This window comes from Oryctolagus cuniculus, chromosome 16 (assembly GCF_051225735.1).
Source record: "Oryctolagus cuniculus isolate XC-2025 breed Fujian yellow rabbit chromosome 16, ASM5122573v1, whole genome shotgun sequence".
NCBI classification, from domain to species: domain Eukaryota; kingdom Metazoa; phylum Chordata; class Mammalia; order Lagomorpha; family Leporidae; genus Oryctolagus; species Oryctolagus cuniculus.
Window position 1 is genome coordinate 21,950,211 of NC_142882.1, and position 27,942 is coordinate 21,978,152.

A 27,942-nucleotide genomic window follows, 5' to 3' on the forward strand; every position below is an offset into this window, starting at 1 on the left:
TCCTAGCAGATCCAGAGGCCACAGAACAGAAAATGTGGCCCCGAAGGTTAAGCTGTCATTTGGCACACCTGTATCCCATATTGGAGTCCCAGTTCAAACCTAGCTACTCCATTCCTGACCCAGCTTCATGCTGATAAACTTAGCGGATGATGACCCAATGGCTTGGCTCTCTGCCACCCATGTGGGAAACCCAGATGGACTTTCAGGATCTAACTTCATTCTGGTCCAATCCCAGATGTTGCAGATATTTGGGAAGTGAACCAGCAGATGGAAGATTCATTCATTCTCTCTCTCTCTCTCTCTCTCTCTCTCTTTCTCTCTCTCTCTCTCTCTCTCTCTCTCTCTCTCATTTTCAAACAAAGAGCAATAAATAAAAACAACAAAACAGAACCATTTAAAACACATTAAAGAATAAAAGGCCCTGAACCATTAAAAATGTAAAAACAGCTGTCCAGTTATAAAAAGACATGAGGACAAGTTGCACACATGTGAATTTCTGAAAAGAGAAGTACATATGAAACCATGAGGGTAATTTAAACAGGGTGTAGACAAAAATGGAACTAAAAGATAAGTGCATTACACTGCAAAAAAGTTAGAAGTCCATGCATAGTTTTTTTAATACACATTTTAATGAAAACCCTTAGGATTGAAGACCCCTAGGATTCTACCTGACTTTCTGAATGGATGCAGAAAACAGATCAGTGGTTTCCAGGAGTTAATGGGCAAGAGGGGTGGACATAGCAGCCCAGGGCCTGTTAGGGGGTGTAAGTCTTCTGTAGGATACCACAATGGTGGGCATGTGTCTCTATGTATTTATCTAAGCCCACAGAATGCATGTGCCCCAATCATAGTGGCCTTTGATCATAGCAATGCATCAAGACAGGCTCAACTGTAGAAACACACCACTCAAGTGAGCATGTGGGAACTGGGAGAAGCTAGCCATGCATGGGAGCAAGCACTGTTTGTCAACATTCCTCCCAGTGCTGCTGTGGACCTAACACTGCTCTAAAAACTGAAGGGTTATAAACCAAAACAAAGGTTTCTTTGTAAGAACATTCCACCTATAACCCCAGTCCATTATCCTACACTCTGGGAAGCTGGTTGCCCATGAAGACTCGCTGAGCCCATACTCCTTCTGTCAAATCAGAGCTTGCATTTGAACAAGAGCCCCCAGAGATACAGACTTTACTGAAGTTGGAGAAGTCAACATAGAATAAAGTTTGTCCCCTCTCCACTGCTGGCATTTGTGCTAGATAAACTCTTTGGGGGTGTTGAAACCAAGCCCTCTTATTCAAAGCCTTGAGAACAGATGCTACACATCATCAGGTCCCAGTATCCTAGCCGCCTGCCCACATCTTAACGTGGCCTTGCCAAGCCATTGGATGGCAAATCAACCACTTGCTAAACTTAACTCATAGAACTGGGGAGTGGTACAACCAGCCCTACAAGGTTCCAATCACCACATTCAAGAAGTCATATTGTTTCTCCAATAAATAACAGCTTGCCAGTTAGTAGTGTCCTCAGAGTTTCTTTTTCTGAAAATTTCATGTCCAGAGAAGAAAGGAATTAACACTGTATGGTAGCCCCCAAACTAAAGCCTCCTGGCCATCGTGAAAATTCCCTAAAGAATACCGTCCTGCTGATCAACCACAGGGAAGTCACAAGTAGTGCTAACCAATCAACAACTTGGACTCAAATCAAATAGCCCCAACTTCACCCCAACAACTCAGGGAGCCCTGGAGCTAAGCAATAGCTTTGTAGCTCCTTGCTCTGCAAATGACAATAAATGCTTCCTTTCTTCTGCCACTGACTTTGTGCATATTTGGCAAACAGATCCCATTTTTTAAAGATCATATTTATTTGAGAGGTGGAGTTGCAGATAGAGAGAGGGAGAGACAAAGAGAATGGTCTTACATCCACTGTGCACTCCCCCAAATGACCACAACAATCACATCTGGGCTGTTTTAAAGCCAGAAGCCTGTAACATTTCTGGGTCTTCCATGTGAGTGCAGGGGCCCAAGCACTTGGATCATCTTCTATTGCTTTTCTCAGAAATATTAGCAGGGAACTGGTCGGAAAATGGCACAGCTGGGACTTGAACCGGTGCCCATATGAGATGCTAGCATGACAGGGGGAGTCTTAACCTTCTATACCACAGCACCAACCTCCCACAGTTTTGGGAGTTCCACAGCAACTCCTCAAACCAGGATTGTTCCCCAAGTCCTGGCACCAACTACATGCTGGGAGGATCTCCATAGATATGATGGCCAAATTCCTCAGGATATTTTCCAGTGTTCTGTCACAGAAAACTCATCCCTGATCAAGAGAGCACAGGCCTGTCACCTCAGAGCAAGAGACATCTTGATGGAGCCCAATAGGAACCCACCCACTGCTTGGTTTGCAACTCAGGGCAGGTCTCTTAGCCCTTCGGAGCTGCTTCACTGCAAATACATCATCAGATTCCACATAGCGCTGAACACACAGAGTGGACTTTTATAGAAATTACATGAGAGAATCCTTACAATTGCTCCACTGAGGAAAAATGTTTTATGCCAAATGACAGCTAAATACATCTTCACTCATTGCCAAGAACTGTGTGTATGAAGAGAAAGACCTGGATGTCAGATGCTAATTCATGTTACAAGCATTAAGCTGTTCATTTTTTAAAAATTTTATTTACTGATTTATTTGAAAGGTAGAGTTATGAGAGCCAAAGGGAGAGAGAGTGCTTTTCCATCCACTGGTTCACTCCCCAAATGACCACAACAGTTGGAGCTGTACCAATCCAAAGCCAGGGGTCAGGAGCTTTGTCCAGGTTTCTCATGTGGGTGCAGGAGCCCAAGCACTTGGGCCATCTTTCACTGCTTCCCCAGGTCATAGCGGAGAGCTGAATTGGAAGAGGAGCAGCCGGGACTTGAATCGGCACACATATGGAATGCCGGCACTGCAGGCAGTGGCTTTACCCTATAGGCCACAGTGCCAGCCCCTCATTATTTTGTTGTTGTTGTTGTTTTTGAGAAAAGCACCATGAAGCCACAGACTGTGACACCTGTGGCTTCCTGTCAGGGAATATTGCACCTGTGGCTTCCTATCAGGGGAATTGGCTCTCCTTGTTGGATAGGAGACAATCTAGCAAGGGTGAGCCTCCATTAGCAAACAGTGCTGTGATGTCCCTGGGGGCATGGGTATGATCATTCATCTTAGTCTTTGGGGAAAACCTTAACGCAGGGATGAGAAAAGACCTCTGGAAACAGAGACTTCATTGAGAAGTAGCAATAAAGATTGGATTCACCTGCTTTTAAACCTCAGCTCCTGGGAGCAGGAAAAATTAATCTGTACACAAGGCAAAGTTCCACAGGGACCTGGTGAGCTTGGAGGTTGGGGAAACCAGAGGGAAGGAGCTGTACAGCAGGGAGAAGACCCAGGGAGCTGTACACATCTCCTCTTCTCCAGCCCTTCAGAAGATGCTACCACAAGCTTGAGAAGATGTGTTTGATAAAATGTTGGAGGCCCAACTGAGGTGTGGGGAGTGAGGCTTCACCCCTTCCTGCTGTCTTGTCTGGGGCCACAGCCTCACCTTCTCCAGCAGCAACCATCCAAAAAGACATTCCTGTTGCAGAGGGGGGGGGGGGTCTTGTCCAGGTGAGCCCAAGGACTCAGCGGTCCTGCAGGAGAGGTTCAGGAACAGGGAGAGCTGACAAAGCTCACCCAGGGCTCACCCAAGAGCCAGCCCAACTCAGCCTGGAGCTGAGCAATCACTGGGTTTTTGTATTTGCCTGCTGGACTGATTCATTCGTGGTTATTGATGGTTCTGGGAAGAGGGGATTCCATGGAACTCAGTGAGTCAGGGAGAGATGGTTGACACCAAGTGGTGACAATGGAAACCTAACAATGACGGGTAGCATGGGATCAGGTAATCTCTGTAGAGCTACAATACATTGTGTGGTGTGTGTGTGTGTGTGTGTGTGTACAGCCAAGTGAGGCTACTTGTCACTTTGTTTTGAAGATGGGGTATATTTGCATATAATTCCAAAGAAAGAATTAGACTAATGGGTTGTTTGCTAACCCTGCCTTCCAACAGCAGTGTGTGAGGTGCATATTCTGTAGCCATCTTCTTTCAATGATAGGCATCCAGAGGAAACATATGATTTGATAAGTAAAACCAGGTATACACGAGTGTACATGCAATTGTTTCCTTACTGGTGCATCTGGATGCATTTGTGGTTGGTATGGTCACTTGCTTTCTCCCCTGTTCTTTATTCCTGGGTTGCATTCGTTCAACTGTGACACCTGGAGTGTTTATCACCTTTGTTGTATCTTGGTCAGTTCTTTTCTCTATGTCTAGTTACATTTCGGGGTGGTATGAAAATCTGTAAATTTTGTGTGGACAAGTCTGAGTTCAACTGTGGTGCCCTCATTGCTTTTAACATATTCAAAATTCTCCTGCAGCATTCCAGCTGATAAGTTGCCTTTTCTACATATTTCCACGTGGCTTCCATATCTCTGTTATTCTTTCTTGTGCGTTTAATTGATCATCCTATTTTGCAAGCCAGATTGCCTCTGGCTACCAGGTGGAGGGCATTTTTCAAAGTCCTTTGATGAAGGTTGCCTTCATATTGGACCTGCAGATTCTTATAGAAGACGAAATAAGAAACTTAGATATCTGTAACTCAGTTATATATTATATATTATATATAACTCAATTATATAGGATCTTCTTTTGTAGCTAGTTGTCTGATTAATATATATTATATTCTTTTATTATTGGTGTATATTATACAGTCTTTTATATCTAGTTTTCTGAAATTTTGATGATTAATCCTAACAAATCACTAGATTATAACCATATTAGTTCACTGTTAATGACCCTTTTGATTTTGATACAGTTATCTTTTTAAAGATTTATTTATTTATTTGAAAGTCGGAGTTAGAGAGGGAGGCAGAGAGAGATAGAGGTCTTCCATCTGATGGTTCACTCCCCAGTTAGCCACAACCAGTACTGCTCAGCTGATCTGAAGCCAGGAGCCAGGAGCTTCTTCTGGGTCTCCCATGTGGGCCTCCTCCTACTGCTTCCCCATGCCATTGCAGAGAGCTGGATCGGAAGTGGGGCAGCTGGGTCTCGAACCAGCGCCCATATGGGATGCCGGTGCTGCAGGCCAGGGTGTTAACCATTGCACCACAGTGCCCGTCCCTTCACTGTTATTTTGAATGCTCACCCTTTCTCCTGGATTGATGCCCCTGCCACTCCATTTGACTCACGTGTCCTCATTGGCTGTATGATTTTTTCATCTCTAATGCACATGGATTCTTCTCGCTTTGCGACAATGCCCAGGTCTCACAGCAAGTGCTGTGATTCGAGTCTTGAGTTCTAACACTGAGGACCACAGATGATGAAGTAAGTTGTGCATCTGACACAAGGGCCTCAGGGATTTATTCCGTGAGGTCGTTTTTCATTGTAAACATGTAGAATTGCCATGGCATCTGCAGGATTTTGTGCAGGGACATCAGGGAAGGCTCTCCAATGCTGAAAAATGGCCAGAACCAGCCCAGACCCATGTGCCCATGGGATCTGTCACAACCGAGATTAAAATTCAAAAGCCAAGAATAACAAACAAAAGATGCTACAGAAGAAAAGTAATAAAAGGGGACTGCCTCATCCATAATCAGACCGTATAAAGCCAAGAGGTCAAATAGGAAACACACACACACACACACACACACACACAAGAAATTCTGTTTTGTCTGAAAATGCCTACATTTGGTGTTTCTTGGTCCATTGTCTTTTTTTTTTTTTTTTTGACAGGCAGAGTGGACAGTGAGAGAGACAGAGAGAAAGGTCTTCCTTTTCCATTGGTTCACCCTCCAATGGCCGCCGCGGCTTGCATGCTGCGGCCGGTGCACCGTGCTGATCCGAAGGCAGGAGCCAGGTGCTTCTCCTGGTCTCACATGGGGTGCAGGGCCCAAGTACTTGGGCCATCCTCCACTGCACTCCGGGCCACAGCAGAGAGCTGGCCTGGAAGAGGGGCAACTGGGACAGAATCCAGCGCCCAAACCTGGACTAGAACCCGGTGTGCCAGCGCCGCAAGGTGGAGGATTAGCCTAGTGAGCTGCTGCGCCGGCCTCCATTGTCTTTTAAAACTGTTGGTGTTCCCTTTGCTTGTTTCTTTGTTCATGGAGTGTTTTCAACCAGCAAATGTCTTGACACCAAAAAGATGTTAGTGCTTTTTCCTTTGAGATAAATTCCCTGGGTCTATTGTTAGTTTTGCTGGGTGTCAAGGAGACATAATGAAGTTCTAACTCAGCTGTGGCCCAAGAGGCTTTTTCTCCTGTTCCCTCAAGATTCACCTGAGGCTGGCGCCGTGGCTCAGTAGGCTAATCCTCCACCTGCGGGGCCAGCACACAGGGTTCTAGTCCCGGTCGGGGTGCTGGATTCTGTCCCGGTTGCTCCTCTTCCAGTCTAGCTCTCTGCTGTGGCCCAGAAGTGCAGTGGAGGATGGCCCAAGTGCTTGGGCCCTGCACCTGCATGGGAGACTAAGGGAAGCACCTAACTCCTGGCTTCAGATCAGCATGTTGTGCTGGCCACGGCAGCCATTGGAGGGTGAACCAACGGCAAAGGAAGACCTTTCTCTCTGTCTCTCTCTCTCACTGTCCACTCTGCCTGTCAAAAAAATTAAAAAAAGATTCACCTGAGTGCCTTAGATATTTTTTTCTCCTTTGAGACTCTTTTTATCCACCTTTGGTGCTTACTGCACAGGTGATCAGCATTTTCATCTGTTTCCTAAATGTTTCTTGGTGGTCAGCACCAGGCCATGTGGAATTCTTTATTTAGTGGAGGGTTAAGATTGTGATTATAAAGTAAATTGGAAGTATTCCACTGTAAAAATTGAAAGAAAAATAAGAAAGGAAGGAGGAGCGAGGATGGGAGTGAGGGAGTGAGGGAGGGTAGAAAGTATCATTGTGCTCTTAAAGCTGTATTTGTAGAATACATAAAACTTCTTCCCATTATAGCAACAAAAACATTTTAAAAATAAAAACTGTAAGGTGATGCCAACAGGGTCCCTGGGATCCACTCCTCTCTGACAGTGTGCTTGCTGTGAAAAGAGCATGGTGTTAACACAAGCCAAGGTCCTCACTATGCTGCTCTGTGTGTGCCCAAGGGGCAGGAGTAGGTGTACAAATAGGGCACCTGGGCTCAATATATTCCAAAGGTGGCTCCTAATGCAGAGGCCAGAATTCAAGGTCACGGGTGAATATGAGGAGGGGATCCAATCTCTTCTCAAGAGTTGTTGCTGCAGCCAATGAAATTCAGTGCAAGGTGCAGACACAACAGCAGCCCTGAGGGTGCCTGTGTGCTGAAGCTTGAGCATCAGTAGAGACACCTTCATTTTTTAAAAAGATTTATTTATTTGGAAGGCAGAGTTACAGAGAGAGAGAGAGAGAGAGAGAGAGAGAGAGCGCTTGCATCTACTGGCTCACACCCCAAATAGACCTAAAGGCCAGAGCAGGGCCAATCTGAATCCAGGAGCCAGGAGCTTCTTCTGCATCTCCCACATGGGTGCAGGGGCCCAAAGACTTGGGCCATCTTCTACTGCTTCCCCAGATGCATTAGCAGGGAGCTTGATTGGAAGAGGAGCAGCCGGGGCATGAACTGACACCCATATGGGATATCAGGGCCACAGGCGGATGCTTAGCCCACAGCGCCACAGCACTGCCCCCAAGTGCTGCAGTTTTCTATAGATGTTCAAAGAAGGCCTGTGGAAGAGGTGGCATTTGAATGGAGGCCTTAAGAAATACAAGATTGAGGGCCAGCACTGTTACATGGTGTGCTAAGACTTCGTCCGTGGTTCCAATATCCCATATCAGTGCCAGTTCAAGTCCCAGGTACTCAAATTCTGACCCAGCTCCCTGCTAATGGCCTGGAAAAGCAGTAGAAGATGGCCCAATTCTTTGATCCCCTGCACTCATGTGGGAGCATTGGAAGAAGCTCCTGGCTCCTGGCTCCTGGCTTCAGATTGGCCCAGCTCAAGCTGGCCATTTGGGGAGTGAACCAGTGGATAGAAGACCTCTCTCTGTGTCTCTGCCTTTCACTGTCTGTAACTCTACCTTCCAAGTAAATAAATAAAATCTTTATTAAAAAAAGAGCTGCAGTCTTTTTGCTGTCTCTTTTTTATCACATTCCTGTTTTCTGCTTATCACTTTCCCCAACTGACATAGCACTAAGACAATTCCAAGAATCCGTGGACAGGGGAGGCAAAGATAAATTCATCCTGGAAAAAATACATTTTGAAATTCACATATCAGAAAGTTCATGAAATGCATTTTATTTAAAAAATAATGTGCATGAATCTCAATTTTCTTTGTCCTGGACTTAAAGTTATATTTTGATTGATATTCCAGGAATCTTTTGATGGATGCTCATTGTGCTCTCTGCTTCATTTTATGATAGAGACATGAGTTTTTCCACACAGTTTGCCTGTTATCTAGATGGTAGAGTAAGGTCTACATCTGATTCATCATCCACAACACCTGAAATGATTTCTCATGAAAATGATGGAACACCTGACATCTTGGATAAAGTGTGAGAGCAGGACAGAAATGCCTAATCAGAGATGATGCAGGGTGCCCTATGGGAGTCTGACGCAAAGCAGGAAACTTGAGTTATTGACTGTAGAATATAAACAGCAGAACTTACAACAGGTGACAAATGCATGCTCATGCCATGTTTTTCTTTCCCTTGTTTTGCAGTCACATCAAATGCATGGAACCAGGCAATGAAACTCAACCTTCAGAATTCCTTCTCCTGGGATTCTCAGAGGACCCAGCACTGCAGCCACTCATATGTGGGCTCTTCCTCTCCATGTACCTGGTCACTGTGGCTGGGAACCTGCTCATCGTCCTGGCCATCCTCTCAGACACCCACCTCCACACACCCATGTACTTCTTCCTCTCCAACCTGTCCTTGGTGGACGTCTGCTTCACCTCCACCACCATCCCCAAGATGCTGGTGAACATCCAGATGCAGAGCAAAGCCATCAGCTATACAGGCTGCATCACCCAGATGTACTTTTTATTGCTTTTTGGAGGGTTAGATGACCTTCTCCTGACTGTGATGGCCTATGATAGGTTTGTGGCCATCTGTCACCCCCTGCTCTACATGGTCATCATGAGCCCCCAGCTCTGTGTGCAGCTGGTTCTGCTGTCCTGGGTCATCAGTGCTCTGAATTCATTTTTGCAAAGCCTAATGGTGCTGCGGCTGTCCTTCTGCGCACACCTGGAAATCCCCCACTTCTTCTGTGAGCTGGATCAGGTCGTCCACACTGCCTGCTCTGACACCTTTCTCAATGACATCCTCATCTATTTTGCATCCGTGCTGCTGGGTGCAGGTCCTCTGGCTGGGATCTTGTATTCCTACTCTAAGATCATCTCCTCCATCCGTGCCATCTCATCAGCTCAGGGGAAGTATAAAGCATTCTCCACCTGTGTCTCTCACCTCACTGTCGTCTCCTTATTCTATGGCACAGTCCTGGGAGTGTACCTCAGTTCTGCTGTTACCCAAAATACACATTCAACTGCAACAGCCTCACTGATGTACACTGTGGTCACCCCCATGATGAACCCCTTCATCTACAGCCTGAGGAATAAAGATATTAAGAGGGCTTTGAAGAGGTTCTTCAGGAGGAAATCTGGAGATGTGTCAGTCAACCCATCTCTATAGATATGCCCGTGATTGCAGAGGTCAAATCATGGAAGCCAGAAATTGTTCCTCACTAATCAGATTAGACATAAATGTAACTCAGTGCTTCTGTTTATTTCCTGCAATGTCCATTCCTTTGACAACACTGTCTCAAATGTAATTCATTTTATCACTTTTCTACTCTTTATGATAGGAGACGTTTCCCCTCTTGACCATGTACCTCCTTTAAATTCAGAAATCACTTTTTTTTAAGATTTATATTATTTATTTGAAAGAGTTACAGAGAGAGGCAGAGAGGGAGAGAGAGAGAGAGAGAGAGAGAGAGATGTCATCCATCCGCTGGTTCACTCCCCAAATAGCTGCAATGGCTGCAGCTGAGCTGATTGAAAGCCAGGAGCATGAGCTTATTCTAGGTCTCCCACATGGGTGCAGGGGCCCAAGTACTTGGGCCATCTTCCACTACTTTCCCAAGCCATAGCAGAGAGCTGGATTGGAAGTGGAGAATCTGGGACTTGAACCAGTGCCCATATGGGATGCACATGGGGCTTTAACCTGCAACACCACAGCACCAGCCCTAAGAGATCACTTCTATATTTGTGACCTTGTGATGACTTCCAAGGGAGCTTGAACTCCAGCTCAGTGGTGTGATTCAAGATAAAAGAATTTTCCTGCACAAAAATGCATCTGTTGTGTAGCTGGAAGGGAACTTAGTGCAGTCCCACCTGACAAACCGCGCAGAGGAATTCAAATGCTGTCATGACACAGAGCATAAACTAGAAGAAGCAAATCAGTACAAGTCCCTGCAGCTTGTTTCCCTTCTATTATTGCATCAGTTGACTGTCCCTGTGCTTGAATCCATCCTAAATTCCAATGATCTGGTGCAAGGCTGCCATCCCCCAACAGAAGTGCAGGAGCTCTGCTGGTCTCTTCACAGTCTACATTCAGCCATGATCTCTATACTACATTTCTTTTTAAAAAATTTTTTTAAATTTATGTTTTTGAATTTATTCTTTAAGGAATACAGATTTCATAAGTGCAACTTAGGAATATAGTTATTATTTCCCACAATCCTGCCCTCCCACCCAAACTCCCAACTCTCCTCCTTGTCTCTCTCCTTTCACAAGTCCCAATCTCCATTAAGGTTCATTGTCAATTGACTTTGTACACAAAAGACCAATTCCTTTTTTTAAGATTTATTCATTTGTTTGAAAGAGAGAAGAGGGAGAGGGAAAGGGATAGAGAGGTCTTCCATCCGCTGGTTCACTTCACAATTGGCCACAACAGCTGGAGCTGTGCCAATCTGAAGCCAGGAGTCAGGAGCTTCTTCCCAGTCTCCCCCATGGGTGCAGGACTTGGGCCATCTTCTACTTCCTTCCCAAGCCATAACAAAGATCTGGATCAGAAGTGGAGCAGCCAGGTCTCGAACCGGCACTCATATGGGATGTGGGCACTTCAGGCCAGGGCATTAACCCACTGCACCACAGCACCAGGCCCCAAAAGAATAATTCTATACTAAGTAAAGACTTCAATAATTTGCACACCCACACACAAAAACTGAGAACTGATTTTACAATTAATTCTCATAGTACAACTCATTAACGACAGAGGTCCTACATGGGGAGTAAGTGCACAGTGACTTCTGTTGTTGATTTAACAATTGGCACTCTTATTTATGATGTCAGTGATCACCCGAGGCCAAGGCTATAGAAGCCTTTTGAGTCCACAAACTGTCAGTATTTAGACAGGGCCACAAGCAAAGTGGAAGTTCTTTCCTCAATTCAGAGAAAACTACATCCTTCTTTGATTGCCCCTTCTTTCCCCCTGGGCTCTCACTCACAGAGATCCTTCATCTACATTATATTTCTAAGCCTCCTCTTGGATATTGTGGAAAATCCTCATGCTCTTCATGTCTGAACCCACTTATGATCAGTTTTTTTATGTCTACATTGAGGTTAGTCTTTGAGTTTTTGGAGAGGGGAGGAAATGAATTGATCAGTGTGTATTACCTCATGTTAATTTCACTGCTTCTATCTCCCTGTATTATATTCTGCCTTCTTCCCAATTTGAAAAGATAAGTTGCACCCTTATTGTGCATGACCAGTCTTATGTATACTGTATCCTACCCTGGCTTGTGTGCTGTTAGATTTGTTTCCATTTATTGAACAATAATTGCAGACAATAATCTACAGCATCTTAGACTGTTTAATTGGCTGAATTCAAGATCAAAGCAAAAATTCAGCTAGGAGGGCTGGCAGTGTGGTGCAGCCAATTAATCTTCTGCTTGCAATGCCTGCATCCCATATCAGAGTTCTGGCTCTTGTCCTAGATGCTCTGCTTCCCATCCAGTTTTCGACTAATGCACCTTGGAAGCAGCAAATGATGGCCCAATTCTTGGGCCACTGACACACCACACCCACGTGAGAGATCAGAGTGGAATTCTTGGCTCCTGGCTTCACCTTAGCCCAGACCTGGCCATCGCAGCCACTTGAAGAATGAGGAAGTATATGGAAGATCGATCTCTCTCTCTCTCTCTCTCTCTCTCTCTCTCTATATATATATATATATATACACACACACACATACATACATATGTGTATGTATGTAATGTGTGTGTCTCCTCTCTGACATTCTGCCTCTCAAAAAGTAAATCTTTTTATTAACTTTTATTTGGTAAATATAAATTTCAAAAGTACAGTTTATGGATTAAAATGGCTTTTTCCCCCATAATTTTCCTCCCACCCGCAACCCTCCCCTTTCATGCTCCCTCTCCCATTCCATTCACATCAATTCATTTTCAATTATCTTTATATACAGAAGATCAATTTAGTATATATTCAGTAAAGACTTCATCAGTTTACAACCACACAGAACATAAAGTGTAAAATACTGTTTCAGTACTAGTTATAGCATTACTTCATATTGGACAACACATTGAGGACAGAGATTCTACATGAGGAGTAAGTACACAGTGACTCCTGTTGTTGACTTAACAATTTGACACTCTTGTTTATGGCATCAGTAATCTCACTAGGATCTTGTCATGAGTTGCCAAGGTTATGGAAGCCTTTTGAGTTCACCGACTTGGATCTTATTTAGACAGGGTCATAGTCAAAGTGGAAGTTCTCTCCTCCCTTCAGAGAAAGGCACCTCCTTCTTTGATGGACCTGTTGTTTCCACTGGGATCTCACTCGCAGATCTTTCATTTAGGGTTTTTATATATTTATTAATTTATTAATTAATTAATTTATTTATTTATTTTTGCCAGAGTGTCTTGGCTTTCCATGCCTAAAATACTCTCATGGGCTGTTCAGCCAGATCCGAATGCCTTAAGGGCTGATTCTGAGGCCAGAGTGCTGTTTAGGACATCTGCCATTCTATGAGTCTGCTGTGTATCCCGCTTCCCATGTTGGATTGTTTTCTCCCTTTTTCATTCTATCAGTTAGTATTAGCAGATACTAGTCTTGTTATGTGATCCCTTTGACTCTTCAACCTATCAGTATGATCAGTTGTGAACTGAAATTAATCACTTGGACTAGTGAGATGGCATTGGTTCATGCCACCTTGATGGGATTCAATTGGAATCCCCTGGCACATTTCTAACTCTACCATTTGGGGAAGTCAGCTTGAGCATGTCCCAAATTGTACACCTCCTCCCTCTCATATTCCCACTCTTATATTTAACAGAGATCACTTTTCAGTTAAACACCTAAGAATAATTGTGTGTTAATTACAGAGTTCCACCAATAGTATTAAGTAGAACAAAAAAATACTAAAAGGGATAAAGTATTAAATTGTACATCAACAGTCAGGACAAGGGCTGATCAAGTCACTGTTTCTCATAGTGTCCATTTCACTTCACCAGGTTTCCTTTTTGGTGCTCAGTTAGATGTCTACCATCAGGGAGAACATAGGAACAGTCCCTTGGGACTGGCTTAATTCACTCAGCATGATGTTTTCCAGATTCCTCCATTTTGTTGCAAATGACTGGATTTCATTGTTTTTTTACTGCTGTATAATAGAGTACATATTCCATAATTTCTTTATACAGTCTACTGTTGATGGGCATTTAGGTTAATACCAGTTCTTAGCCATGGTGAATTGAGCTGCAATAAACATTAAGGTGCAGACAGCTTTTTTGTTTGCTGTGGGGAGCCATTGCACTGCGCCCTAAAGATAGCGCCGGCTCCTTTCTCCCGGAAGGACTGGCGAGAAACAAACAACTCCTAATAAGGAGATGGCTGAGCTCCCTTCTGGCTTCCGCATTGCTGTACCTATCAATCCTTGCCACTTGGCTGCTTTTGATTGGTGTGCTGATGGCTATAAGAGGGATGGGAGAGGGAAGGAGGCGGAAGAAGAAGCTTGTTCAAGGTTCCTGAATAAACTGCTTGAAGAAGAGTTCGGGTCGTGTCTTCCTTGCTGGTCGAGGGACGCAACAACTGGTGGCCCGTACGGGGAACCATCTCAAACGCGAACTCAGAACTTCCTGCAGTCAGGGCAGCGCTGGTAAGTCCCCCAGGAAAATAAGGTGGGGATCCGCGATAAGAGCGGGCAGTCCTGCGACAATAGCGGGAGGATAGCTCTGCGATTAAAGCAGAGGAAGTTCTGCGACAAAAGCAGAAGGAGCTCTGACCCGTGGCCAGGGAAAGAGTACAATTTTTGACGATGGGTAATTCACAGTCCCATCAAATTTTTCTGGCGCTAAATGCGCTGCTTTGAGAAAACGGTTTGAAACTTAAGCCTAGTACATTGCATAGGTTTTTACGTAACTGCGATACCATTGCACCCTGGTATGGGGTTTCGGGAAGCCTTACTATCCCTTCATGGGACAAACTAGGCAGGGATTTGGATTTTGCATTCGAACAGGGTAATCTCGAAAGGGGAGTGAGACCAATATGGAAGTTAGTGCGAGCATGCCTCGAGGATGAGCGGTATAGTGAAACTATTCTGAGCGGTCAAGCTGCCTTGGAGGAGCTTCAGGAAGAGCGCTCCAAGAGAGCTGCCAGTGAAAAAGGGAAAACTTTGAAGGAATACTTGGACTTCAGAGCTTTCCCGATTGACTTTGCCAATGAACAAGCGGCAGAAAATGCAGTGGCAGGGAATCCGCATTGGGACAGAGATATGCTGCTAGGCATAGGGAGATTCGCTAACCAGCAGACAGGTTACCCACATGCAGTGTATGAACAAGTTAACAAGATAGCCATCAAGGCTTGGAATTTGATTCAGTTGTTAGAGAGTAAGAAGTTATTTATTGCCCCTGAAAAGGTCTTTCAGTGGAGAATCTACATGCCAGGTGATTGCTCATTGTCTGGATGCATGGGCCGCCTGGGGGAGACCCCAGGTGCTAAAAACTGATAATGGCCCGGCCTATACATCTCAAACCTTTACCACCTTTTGCCAAAAAATGGAGGTTCAACTTGTCCATGGATTGCCGTACAATCCTCAGGGCCAGGGCATAATTGAGTGAGCACACCGCACACTGAAAGAATATCTTTTAAAACAAAAAGGGGGACGTGACAGGCCAGGAGAAAGAGAGAGGAAAAATTCCACAGGTATCTTGACCTAGAGAAAAGTCTTAATTCAATAACCCTTTCCAACTTGATGGGTTTTTCTCTTTACAGTTAATAAAAACTTAAGCAATGGGCTCATACGCTGATAATCAATTCTTTTCTGTGCTGCTGTAGCTAACTTATGAGAGTTTTCATGTATCTTGAAGGTTTCCCATTTTTCTATTGCCAGTATGAGTCTTGATTGGAAAAACTGCACCATGAAGCTGTTTACATTATATCTTTAATGTTTGAGTGATTACCTAACTCTGATTAGATCTAGTCCACAGCCTTGGTTAAACGTACTAATTTTTGACTAAAATGGTTTGACTCTCTGATAGTTTAAATTCTAAACCGAGTCTTTCAACTTTGGGGCTTCCAGTCAGATCCCTGGAACTCTCAAAGGATGGGACTCTAAATTTGTTAAAGTAACAGCTGTTTGAGTCAATTCAAATTATACAAAGTGTATTAAAATGTAGTAAATGATGTCAAATCTATGTTGTATTCATGTTTTTGCTTTTCAGCTAGAGTAGTCTTATAAAAATGAGAGTAAATTCTGTGTATACAAGCCTTTATGTTGTTAACTCAAGTAAGCCAATACAGATTGGTTCAGAAAATTGGGTTAATGCAAACGCCCTTTGGTTCACTTGCTCAGTTTTACATTTACATGTCTTTGATATGCTTTAAACTTGTTTCTCTTAAGGATGAAGATCTTTTCAAAGTTGTAAATATGCACTAGTGACTGTTGCTGCCCAAGTGGTGTTATCCTTATTTACTTAAAAGCATGGAAATGTAATTTTGACTTTTAATTCAGATAATGGTGTGGTATTCATTAATAGCTCAGTGTTTTAAGTTATCCAGGCATCGGTGCTAAGTAAAATATGGAAAATGTATTATGTGTACTTTTAACATCTTAAATTTGATAAGAGAGACTTTTAAGTTTGCCAGCATGTATTCTCATAGGTTGTCCATACATGATAATTCAAGACTGTAAAAGTAACTACAGGTATAAAGTTTCAGAAGGTGTGAGCAAGTCATGAAAAGTTGTAAAAAGTTTACGATTTTAAAACATTGTTTACAGAGTTTTCTATAAGTTAAATGTTAATGCCAAAATTACACTAACCTAAAGTTGAAGTCTGATCTTCTGTTATAACAATGGGATTTTTTAAAATGTGTACTAATGTTAGTAATTATCTGGAAATGGTCTCAATTGTAAATCTTAAAATCTGTTGTTGCAAAAACTGTAACGTCTCTTTTTAACAGTGTCTGCTTAATCAGTTACTCTGCCATTTCTAAAGTTAGGTCGTGTAAGCTCTTTTTAACTCTGTTAAATAGTTCTGAGTTATGTGATAATTTCATGTGCTAACTCTTATGTTCAAGGTTTTTGTATTTCTGGTTTATTCGACAACAGACCTAAAAATTCATGTTCTGCCAAGTAAATGTGTACTCTACTGTCAAGTTATGATTGATAAAAAGTATTAAGTCTTAAAAAGTTATGTTAAATATTATTATGATCAGATCTGGTCTAAAAGTGTTAAAATCGCCCTGACTAAATGTTAAGGAATTCTATTTTGACCAGATACTCTAAGTTCTCTTGGCACCTTTAACAGACTTTCTGAAAAGCAAAGTTCTAAATTCTCTGGACTTTTGGTATCTCCAGAGGGCCCCTGGAGATGTCAAAAGATATATCTCTCATCTTGCAGAGATAATAACCAATCGGGCTGTTTAGATTAAAAGTGGTGCCAAGATGTGAAATGATGCTAAACTTCAGCTATAAACGTGTTTCTTTCTAGCTGCTCCAGTCTCTGGCTCAGAAGCCAGATCCTTTAAAGAAAGACTGACAAAGTCTAAGAAGCATCCCATGGTCATGATTTGCATCACCTCAATGCCCAGACCTTACGATTAAGATATGGAATCACAAGATATGGAATCACCTGGGAACAGGCAAGGCAAATTGTAAAATCCTGCCCTTCCTGTGTCACATTTCTCCCGGTCCCTTATTATGGTGTAAATCCTAGAGGTTTTATGCCTGATCAGCTTTGGCAGATGGATGTTACCCATTTTTCTGAATTTGGTAAACTAAAATACATACATGTTTCTTTAGATACATGTTCAGGTTTTGTTTTTGCCACCCCGCAATGCGGCGAGGCTGCCAAAGATCTCTCATTGCCTTCAGGCCTTTGCTGTTCTAGGAACCCCTATACAGATAAAAACTAATAATGGCCCAGCGTATACTTCCAACTCTTTTAAGCACTTCTGTACTAACTTCCACATCTCTCATCACCGGGATTCCTTATAATCCCCAGGGACAAGGTATTGTGGAACGAGCACATGCCACATTAAAAAATTATTTACAAAAAATAAAAAAGGGGGAATACGGGACCATGGCATATTCCCCACAAAAATGGCTATCACATGCTCTTTTCATTTTAAATTTTCTAATACTGGATAATCAAGGGAAAACAGCAGCTGATCGTTACTGGCATCCTGAAACCAAAAGACAACAAGTCTATGTGAAGTGGAAAGACCCTCTAACTGCTCAATGGTATGGACCTGACCCTGTTTTAATATGGGGACGTGGACATGTTTCTATATTCTCGATGGTTACCTGAGCGACTGGTGCGGCAAATAGACAATGTCACAAAGCAGCCCCTCGATCTTCATTATGATAACATTGCTGATTGGGATCGTTACTGCAGTCATTATAACCGCCATTTCCATTGCAGCTGTGGGCGCTACAACAGCTGCTATAGCGCTCACAGGGACAGTTCAAACTGCTAATACCCTGAATAATTTAACGGCCTCTGTGGCTGCTGCTTTGGATACTCAGACATCCTTAAATGCACAAATAAAGGGAGGCTTGATGATTGTTAATCAGCGTGTGGATTTCGTACAGGAGCAGGTGGATATTCTCTGGCAGCTTGCTCAGCTAGGATGTGAGTGGAAATTTTCAGGGTTGTGTGTGACCTCTGTTCAGTACGATAACATGACTCAGGCAGCAAATTACTCTAAACAGTTGTCTCAGATGCTCTTGCAGAATTGGTCCGCAGAATTTGACTACACCTTGAAGCAACTGCGCCTTGCCGTGGTCACCATCAACTCCACACGTGTGGATGTCTCCTTCGCATCTGGATTGTCATCCTGGATCCGCACAGCCATCTCCAACCTGAAGGAGTGGGCGGGACTTGGAGCTTTGACGGGGTTGCTGTTACTTGTTGTGTTATTTTGCCTGTGGTGTTTGTGCAGGATGAGGACAGCTCATCGGCGGGAATTGGCCATGATAGCTCAAGCCTTTTATGCCCTTGAGGCTGGACAATCGCCACAAGCATGGCTGGCCTTCCTTGAATGCTAGGCATGGGTGCAGGGTGCGAGGCAAAGCACTGCAGAGAGAACGAGCCATTACGTTCTCTGGAAGGCAAGTCTGTCTGCATATGGGTTGGCATCCCAGATCCCACCCCCGCGAAAAGGATGCTGTTCCAGGTGGATGCCTGGCAGTGGGGGACAGACCCCTACCTTCTCCTGTAATCCTTAGATGCCTGGTTCTAAAACAAAAAGGGGGAACTGTGGGGAGCCATTGCACTGCGCCATAAAGATGGCGCTGGCTCCTTTCTCCCGGAAGGACTGGCGAGAAACAAACAACTCCTAATAAGGAGATGGCTGAGCTCCCTTCTGGCTTCCGCATTGCTGTACCTATCAATCCTTGCCACTTGGCTACTTTTGATTGGTGTGCTGATGGCTATAAGAGGGATGGGAGAGGGAAGGAGGCGGAAGAAGAAGCTTGTTCAAGGTTCCTGAATAAACTGCTTGAAGAAGAGTTCGGGTCGTGTCTTCCTTGCTGGTCGAGGGACGCGACAGTTTGCCAATTTAATTTCCTTAGGATGGCTAGGTTGATTGGTAGGGTTATATTCAGGTTTCTGAGGAATCCAGACTTCCATAGTGGCTTGACCAGTTTGCATTCCCACCAACAGTGGGTTACTGTCCCTTTTTCCCCACATCCTCGCATCATCTGTTGTTGGTAGATTTCTGAATGTGAGCCATTCTAACCAGAGTGAGGTGAAACCTAATGGTGATTTTGAATTGCATTTCCATGAGTGCTAGTGATCTTGAACATTTTTTCATGTGCCTGTTGGCCATTTGGATTTCCTCTTTTGAAAAATGTCTATTGTGGTCCTTGGCCCATCTCTTAATGGGTTGTTTGTTTTGTTGTTGTGGAGATCCTTGATCTCTTTGTAGATTCTGGTTATTAACCCTTTATCTATTGCATAGTTTGCAAATATTTTTTCTCATTCTATTATGGCCTCTTCACTTTCCTGTTTCTTTTGCAGTACAGAAGCTTCTCAATTTGATGCAATCTCAAATGTTAATTTAAGCTTTCACTACCTGTGTTTCCGAGGTCTTTTCCAAGAAGTCTTTGCCTGTGCCAATATCTTGAAGGGTTTCTCCAATGATTTCTAATAACTTGATGGTGTCAGGTCATAGATTTAGGTCTTTAATCCACGTTGAGTGGATTTTTGTGTAAGGTGTAAGGTAGGGGTCTTGCTTCATGCTTCTGCATGTGGAAATCCAGTTTTCCCAGCACCATTTATTGAATAGACTGTCCTTACTCCAGGAATGGGTTTTGGATCCTTGATCAAATATGAGTTGGCTGTAGATGTTTGGGTTGATTTCTGGTGTTTCAATTCTGTTCCATTGGTCTATCCATCTGTTTCTGTACCAGTACCATGCTGTTTTGATTACAACTGCCCTGTAGTATGTCCTGAAATCTGGTGTTGTGATGCCTCCAGCTTTGTTTTTGTTGTTCCAGATTTCTTTAGCTATTCGAGCTCTCCTGTGTCTCCATATGAATTTCAGCATTATTTTTTCCAGATCTGAGAAGAATGTCTTTGGTATCCTGATTGGGATTGCATTGAATCTATAAATTGCTTTTGGGAGAATGGACATTTTGATGATGTTGATTCTTCCAATCCATGAGCATGGAAGATTTTTCCATTTTTTGGTATCCTCTTCTATTTCTTTCTTTAAGATTTTGTAATTCTCATCGTAGATATATTTAACATCCTTGGTTAAGTTTATTCCAAGGTATTTGATTGTTTTTGTAGCTATTGTGAATGGGATTGATCTTAGCAGTTCTTTCTCAGTCATGGCATTGCTTGTGTATACAAAGGCTGTTGATTTTTGTGCATTGATTTTATATCCTGCTGCTTTGCCAAAGTCCTCTATGAGTTCCAATAGTCACTTAGTAGAGTTCTTTGGATCCTCTAAGTAAAGAATCATATCGTCTGCAAAGAGGGTTAGTTTGGCTTCTTCCTTCTCAATTTGTATCCCTTTGATTTCTTTTTCTTGTCTGATGGCTCTGGCTAAAACTTCCAGAACTATGTTAAATAGCAGTGGTGAGAGTGGGCATCCCTGTGTGGTGCCAGATCTCAATGGAAATGCTTCCAACTTTTCCCCATTCAATAGGATGCTGGCCGTGGGTTTTTCATAAATTGCTTTGATTATATTGAGGAATGTTCCTTCTATACCCGGTTTGCTTAGAGTTTTCATCATGAAAGGGTGTTGAATTTTATCGAATGCTTTCTCTGCATCTATTGAGATAATCATATGGTTTTTCTTCTGCAGTCTGTTAATGTGGTGAATCACATTGAATGATTTGCAAATGTTGAACCATCCCTGCATAGCAGGGATGAATCCCACTTGGTCTGGGGGATGTTTTTTCTGATGTGTTGTTGCATTCTATTGGCGAGAATTTTATTGAGGATTTTTGCATCTATGTTCATCAGGGATATTGGTCTATAATTTTCTTTCAGTGCTGCATCTTTCTCTGGCTTAGGGATTAAGGTGATGCTGGCTTCATAGAAAGAATTTGGGAGGACTCCCTCTTTTTCGATTGTTCTGAATAGGTTGAGAAGAAATGGGATTAGTCCTTCTTTAAATGTCTGGTAGAATTCAGCAGTGAATCCATCTGGTCCTGGGCTTCTCTTTGTTGGGAGGGCCTTTATTACTGTTTCAATTTCTGTCTCAGTTATGGGTCTGTTTAGGTTTTCTATGTCTTCCTGGTTCAATTTAGGTAGATTGCATGTGTCCAGGAATCTATCCATTTCTGATAGGTTTCCCTGTTTGCTGGCATACAAGTCCTTGTAGTAATTTCTGATGATTCTTTTTATTTCTGTGGTGTCTGTTGTTACATTTCCTTTTTCATCTCTGATTTTATTGATTTGGGTCTTTTCTCTTCTTTTTTTTAGTTAGTTGGGCCAACGGGGTGTCAATTTTGTTTATTTTTTTTAACTTTTATTTAATGAATATAAATTTCCAAAGTACGACTCATGGATTACAATGGCTTCCCCCACATACCGTCCCTCCCACCCACTACCCTCCCCTTTCCCACTCCCTCTCCCCTTCCATTCACATCAAGATTCATTTTCGATTATCTTAATATACAGAAGATCAGCTTAGTATACATTAAGTAAGGATTTAAACAGTTTGCTCCCACACAGAAACATAAAGTGAAAAATAATAGATGATTTTTTTTAAATGATGATGAAATCAGATCAGACCTATTCTCATGTTTAATCCCAGTGAGAGTCAAGTTGGGAGTTGATAATTTCTTTTCTTTTTTTTTTTTTCAGAGGATCAGTTTAGTATACATTAAGTAAAGATTTCAACAGTTTGCACCCCCATAGAAACACAAAGTGAAATATATTGTTTGAGTACTCGTTATAGCATTAAATCTCAATACACAGCACATTAAGGACAGAGATCCTACATGAGGAGTAAGTGCACAGTGACTCCTGTTGTTGACTTTACCAATTGACACTCCTGTCTATGGCATCAGTCATCTCCCTATGCTCCAGTCATGAGTTTCCAAGGCTATGGAAGCCCTCTGAGTTCTCCGATTCTTATCTTGTTTAGACAAGGTCATAGTCAAAGTGGAGGTTCTCTCCTCCCTTCAGAGAGAGGTACCTCCTTCTTTGATGACCTGTTCTTTCCACTGGGATCTCACTCACAGAGATCTTTTGCCAGAGTGTCTTGGCTTTCCATGCCTAAAATACTCTCATGGGCTTTTCAGCCAGATCCGAATGCCTTTAGGGCTGATTCTGAGGCCAGAGTGCTATTTAGGACATCTGCCATTCTATGAGTCTGCTGAGTATCTCACTTCCCATGTTGGATCACTCTCCCCTTTATTTATTCTATCGGTTAGTGTTAGCAGGTACTAGACTTGTTTATGTGCTCCCTTTGACTCTTAGTCCTTTCATTATGATCAATTGTGAACTGAAATTGATCACTTGGAATAGTGAGATGGCATTGGTACATGCCACCCTGATGGGATTGAATTGGAATCCCCTGGTATGTTTTTAACTCTACCATTTGGGGCAAGTCAGCTTGAGCATGTCCCAAATTATACATCTCTTCCCTCTCTTATTCCCACTCTTATGTTTAACAGGGATCACATTTCAGTTAATTTTTAACACTTAAGAATAACTGTGTATTAATTACAGAATTAAACCAGTCATATTAAGTAGAACAGACAAAAAAACTACTAAGAGGGATAATGTATTAAGTTGTTCATTAACAGTCAGGGCTATGCTGATCAAGTCACCGTTTCCCATAGTGTCCACTTCACTTCAGGAGGTTTCCTTTTTGGTGTTCAGTCAGTTGTCACCGATCAGGGAGAACATATGGTATTTGTCCCTTTGGGACTGGCTTATTTCACTCAGCATGATGTGTTCCAGATTCCTCCATTTTGTTGCAAATGACTGGATTTCATTGTTTCTTACTGCAGTATAGTATTCTAAAGAGTACATATCCCATAATTTCTTTATCCAGTCTACCGTTGATTATCCATCTGTATTTGTACCAGTACTATTTTGGTATGTTGTGTTGTTATCCTCATTTACTTCCAGAAAGTTTTTGATTTCTCTTTTGATTTCTTGAATGACCCAGTCTTCATTCAGGAGCATGTTGTTCAGTCTCCATGTGTTTGCATAATTTCTAGGGTTTCCTGAGTTGCTAATTTCCAGCTTCATTCCGCTGTGGCCTGAGAAGCTGCATGGTATGATTATAATTCTTTTAAATTTGCTGAGACTTGCTTTATTCCCTGGTAAGCTTTGACATCTTCTAAATGCCTGCTTTTACTAGGACTCGGGTCTGCTATGGAAAACGGAGTCTGCTTTTTTTATTGTTTTAAAATGGAGTCACTTTGGTTCTTCACTACTCTTGCCTGGGAAAGCAGTAGAAGATGGCCCAAGTCCTTGGGTCCCTGCTCCCACGTGGTAGACCTCAAAGAAGCTCCTGGCTCCTGGCTTGGGATCAGCCCAGCTCCAGCCATTGCAGACAGTTTGGGAGTGAACCAGCAGGTGGGGAGTTCTCTGTTTGTCTCTGATTCTGTCTGTTTCTCTCTACCTTTCAAATAAATAAAACTTAAAATATTTTTTAAGGGACCAGTGCTGTGGCATAGTAGGTAAAGCCTCCACCTGCAGTGCTGATATCTCATATGGGCACAGGTTTGAGTTCCGACTGCTCCTCCTGCAATCCAGCTCCTTGCTAATGGCCTGGGAAGGCAGTGGAGGCTGGCCCATGTGCTTGGGCCCCTGCACCCACGTGGGAGACCTGGATGAAAGCTTAAGAGGAGGCCAGCACTGTGGCTCAATAGGCTAATCCTCCACCTGTGGTGCCGGCACCCCAGGTTCTATTCCTGGTAGGGGTGCCAGATTCTGTCCTGGTTGCCCTTCTTCCAGTCCAGCTCTCTGCTGTGGCCTAGGAGTGCAGTGGAGGATGGCCCAAGTCCCTGGGTCCTGCAGCACATGGGAGATTAGGAGAAGCACCTGGCTCCCGGTTGACCCAGCGCTATCCATTGTGGCCATCTGGAGTGTGAACCACCAGACAGAAAATCTGTTTCTGTATCACTGTCTGTCACTTGCCTTTCAAATGAATAAACCTTTACCAATTATTTTAAGAACTCTAAAATACATACCTTTAAGAGAGGGACAGGTATCTTGGCTATAGCAGAAGGTCCACCAAGAGTGTTGTGGCTCCGGCCTTGACACACACGTCCACGGTATCCCTGATGCCCCACGTGGCCTTTCTGTCTGAGTGGACAGAACGAAGGGGTCCGCTCCATGTCCTTGAGTCCTGTCTCACACGGTCCACAATGTCTGTCTACCCATGGCCCAGATGGGAGAAGGTGTCTGCTCCACAGCTCACATGGGAGTGGGCGGGGCAGACCCCTCAGAAAAGAAAGATGGCACCTCACATGTCCCCCAGCACGGGCTCCTTGGAGACAGCCATGGGTACGTCTGGAGTCGCTGGAGGAAACTTTCCAGAAGCTGTCGAACAGGCGCACTCCTGTTGTCAGCTGATAATTGAAGAGAAAAACAAGTGAAAAATGAAAATTGAATAGAAAACTGAAAATTGAATAAAAAATGAAAATTAAATCAAAAAATGAAAATCAAACAGAAAGCTCTTGGTCCATAGTGTTTACCATTTGCTTCTTCACAGCTCTGTGTCAGAACTGGGGACACCAAGCTCCACCAAGACCCAGCCTTGGCCCCCACAAAACTCAGCTGGGTGGGAAGGGGCCACCGACACTGTCGGTCCCACATTCCCTTAAAAAGAAGCACGAGATGGAGCCGCCACTTGTCAGTGCATTTCCAGCACCTACTGTTCTTGTGCCTGACAGGCCCACCCCGTGTGCTGCCTGTGCACTCTGGAGAGAACTCATGCAAGTGGGGGGGGTGGCCAGGTCCCCCTCCAGGCATAAATCCCTGAGAGCCAAACCCAAGGAGAAATATCTGGAGTGTGTGTGTGTGTGTGTGTGTGTGTGTGTGTGCTGAGCATTCCAGAACCTTCTTTAAAGTGCCAGCATGACCACAGGGCCGCTGCTTGTCTAGATGCCTGTCCCCAGCATGTGCTCCTGCCTGCCCTGTCCCACAGCCTCCTGCTCAGGCACCTGTTTCCCTGTCTCTGGGAGGGGACGGCCTTTGCCGTTAAGCATGCACACGTGCCTGAGTCACAACAAATCCTGTGCACAATGATGAATGCCAGGTTCTAAAAGGCCAGGGCTGTTGTGTGCAGACTGAAGCCAGATGGGACCCTGCAGAGGGAAATCAAGACACAAGCAGCCCCAGACTTCCTTCTTCCCAACTCGGGGTCCCTCTGAAGTGATAGCAGAGCCACCATCTGGGCCTTCAGAGCCCCCTTCCCTGACAGGGGCTAGCTGTTACTTTGTTGCTGTGCGTGTCCCCTTATCAGCCTCGCCACTATCCTGACACTGTCATTGATCGTTCAGGGCAGATAAAAAAAAATCCCAGGCTGGACCAGCCACATGTGGATGGCATCTGTGGCATCCACTTTTCACTGGTCTTCAAAAGCACAGAAATCGCTTTTCCTGGGTTCAGACAAAAAAGGAAAACTTTCAATAACCACAGGCAGTCACTGGCCAGGCCCTGCCCACTCTTGGTCTAGGTCAGCTGAAGGTGGGAAGCTCAGGTCCAGGTTACCCCTGGTGTGGGCCCTGGGAGAGAGCGTGCTAATTCTCCTCCTTCCCCCTAGGAAGTAGGGGGAGCCCGACCAACCCCCTGCTTGCCAAGGACAGGCTCTGACGCTTGTCGGGGAGCCTCTGAGAAGCTGGACACCTGGCCAGGATGTGTCCAGCAGGCTCTCCCTGGCCAGTCCCTGGGCTGCCTCCACCTCCACTTTCTTCCCAGGAGCAGGGTCATTGGCCTCCCACCCTGGGTTGCATGCAGAGCACCCCCCACCCCCCGCTGGCTTCTGGCACTCTTCCCTGTCACTTCCTTCTTTCTTCACCACCAAGCCGTGAGCTCCAAGTCCCCTCCAGGCCTCTCATCTTTGCTGAGAGCAAGACTGGGACCCAGGAGTGTCACGTGCCAAGGCCCTCCTCTGGATGCTGCCCTGCCTGCTGCTGACACGGTACAGCTGCTGCAGGACCACGTGGAGGGAGAGAGGCAGAGTCACAAGACATTTCCCTGGGCTGGCGCTGTGGTGCAGCAGGTGCAGTGCTGGGCATCCCATATGGGCGCTGGTTCTAGTCCCACCTGCACCTCTTCTGATCCAGCTCTCTGCTATGGCCTGGGCCAGCAGCACAAGATGGCCCAAGACTTTGGGCCCCTGTCCCTGCACGGGAGACTCAGATGAAGCTCCTGGCTCCTGGCTTCAGGCTGCCCCAGCGCTGGCTGTTGTGGCTATTTTGGGAGTGAACCAGCAGAATAACATCTATCTCTGTAACTCTTAGAAATAAAAATAAATCAATCTTAAAAAAAAAGAGAGACAAAGATCCTCCAAGTTCCCAGCAAAGCCAGTGCATTTTCCAATTTTTTCCCCCTAGACTGGGCCAGGATTCCTCACCTGGAATAAGGACCCCTTCTGTGCCCCAGATCCAGTGAACATTTCAGGGGCCAAGTGCGTGGTCCCAGCCCCACCCCCACCTCTGTGCCCAGGCCCATCTCCCCAGGGGTCCCTTGGACCCTGAATGCCGGGACTCCACCCACCATCCCCCTGAACCTCCTCAGTTCCTGGGCCCCGCCCACCTCCCCAGGAGTCCCTGCACCCATGAAGCCCGGGACCCTCCCACCATCCCCCCTGTAACCCCCTTAGTTTTCGGCCTCGCCCACCATCCTGGACCCTCGAAGCCCCACTCCTGGGACGCAGCCCACCATTCAGGGACTTGCTTCAGCTTCAGTCCCCGGGACCCCACCCATCTGCCCAGAACCCCCTTAGGTCCCTGCCCGGAAACCACCCCCAGCCCCTCGGCCCCACCCACTACCCCAGGACCCTCTAAGCCTCATACCTGAGACCCTGGCCACATCCAGCCGTGACGCGCCTCACCCATTATTCTGGGACCTTGTAAGTTCCATGCCCGGAACCCTGCCCACCACCCAGCTGGGTTCCCTAAACCCCCGGGCCCCGCCCACTATCCCGGGACCCTTAATTTAAGCCCCATGCTGTTACCCAGGCCACATCCAGCCTGGACACCCTTCACCCACTCTCCGGGGGACCCTGTAAGACCCACGCCCAGAACCCCGCCCACCACCCAGCTGGAACGCCTAGGCCCCCAAGTCCCGCCCACTCTCCCGGGACTCCGCCCGTCTCCTCAGAACCCCCTCAGGCCCGTGCTCAGGACCCCCGCCTCAGCCCCCGAGCCCCGCCCACTACCCGGGACCACTCCTCACCCGCCCCGTGCCGGGACCCGCGCTCCTAACGTCCCCGGGCGCGTTAAACAGCGCCGCCGCCTCACCCTCGTCCGCGGAGCGCCACCCTGTCTCCTGCTTCTGGCCCAGGGCGGCCCGCTCTGGTGGGGAGGGGGCGCCGCGCCGGGAGCAGCAGCGAGGGCCGCCGAGCGCTTCCGGGTCAGAGGGCGCGCGGCGCGACGGGACGCGCTCGGGGCAAATTCAAAGGCGGAGTCAGCGGCGGCGGTGGGCGCGGGGCTCCAGCGGGGTCCGCTCTGCTTGCGGCGGCGCCGTGGAGGAGGCCGTGGGCGACCTGAAGCAGGCGTCGGCCTGCGTGGCTGACCCCACCTGAGGGGCGCGGCCCCCAGCACCGCCAGGGAGGCCGGCAGGCCTGACCCGAGGAGACCCCCCCCCACTCCCGCCGCCCGGATCTGGCTTCATCTGAAGGAGCAGGAAGTTGGGTGTAGGAAGGTCCAGCATTAGGAAGAGCAGGAAACCCGGTGACGTCACGGCGGTGACGTCA

General features: G+C 45.4%; 2 protein-coding genes and 1 long non-coding RNA gene across 3 annotated transcripts in view; 2 read left to right on the forward strand and 1 right to left on the reverse strand.

The window, feature by feature from the left end:
- Positions 1–27,597, reverse strand: part of LOC149121586 (uncharacterized) — a 51,737-nt gene extending 24,140 nt beyond the window's left edge. The window contains exons 1-2 of the long non-coding RNA XR_016223388.1: positions 27,488–27,597; positions 24,209–24,589 (exon numbers count right to left, since the gene is read on the reverse strand). This is a non-coding gene — a long non-coding RNA (uncharacterized LOC149121586). The remainder of the gene's footprint in view (positions 1–24,208; positions 24,590–27,487) is intronic.
- Positions 8,750–17,605, forward strand: LOC100341229 (olfactory receptor 7A10-like). The gene is made up of 2 exons (XM_089316520.1): positions 8,750–9,666; positions 15,841–17,605. Exons 1-2 carry the CDS (start codon positions 8,759–8,761, stop codon positions 15,974–15,976), a joined length of 1,044 nt encoding a protein of 347 aa, XP_089172646.1. The 5' UTR covers positions 8,750–8,758; the 3' UTR covers positions 15,977–17,605.
- LOC149121587 (uncharacterized) lies at positions 17,873–19,040 on the forward strand. Its single transcript, XM_089316523.1, has one exon. The coding sequence runs from the start codon at positions 17,873–17,875 to the stop codon at positions 18,587–18,589; it is 717 nt and encodes a 238-aa protein (XP_089172649.1). The 3' UTR covers positions 18,590–19,040.
- Positions 27,598–27,942: the final 345 nt, after the last annotated feature.

What these genes read in the sequence shown, in the direction of transcription:
- LOC100341229 (XM_089316520.1), top strand. Translation starts at nt 8,759, where the DNA reads ATGGAACCAGGCAATGAAACTCAACCTTCAGAATTCCTTCTCCTGGGA. An exon ending in ATTAAGAGGGCTTTGAAGAG is followed by an intron (nt 9,667 to 15,840) that starts GTTCTTCAGGAG and finishes AAGCCAATACAG; the next exon opens with ATTGGTTCAGAAAATTGGGT.
- LOC149121587 (XM_089316523.1), top strand. Translation starts at nt 17,873, where the DNA reads ATGTCACAAAGCAGCCCCTCGATCTTCATTATGATAACATTGCTGATT.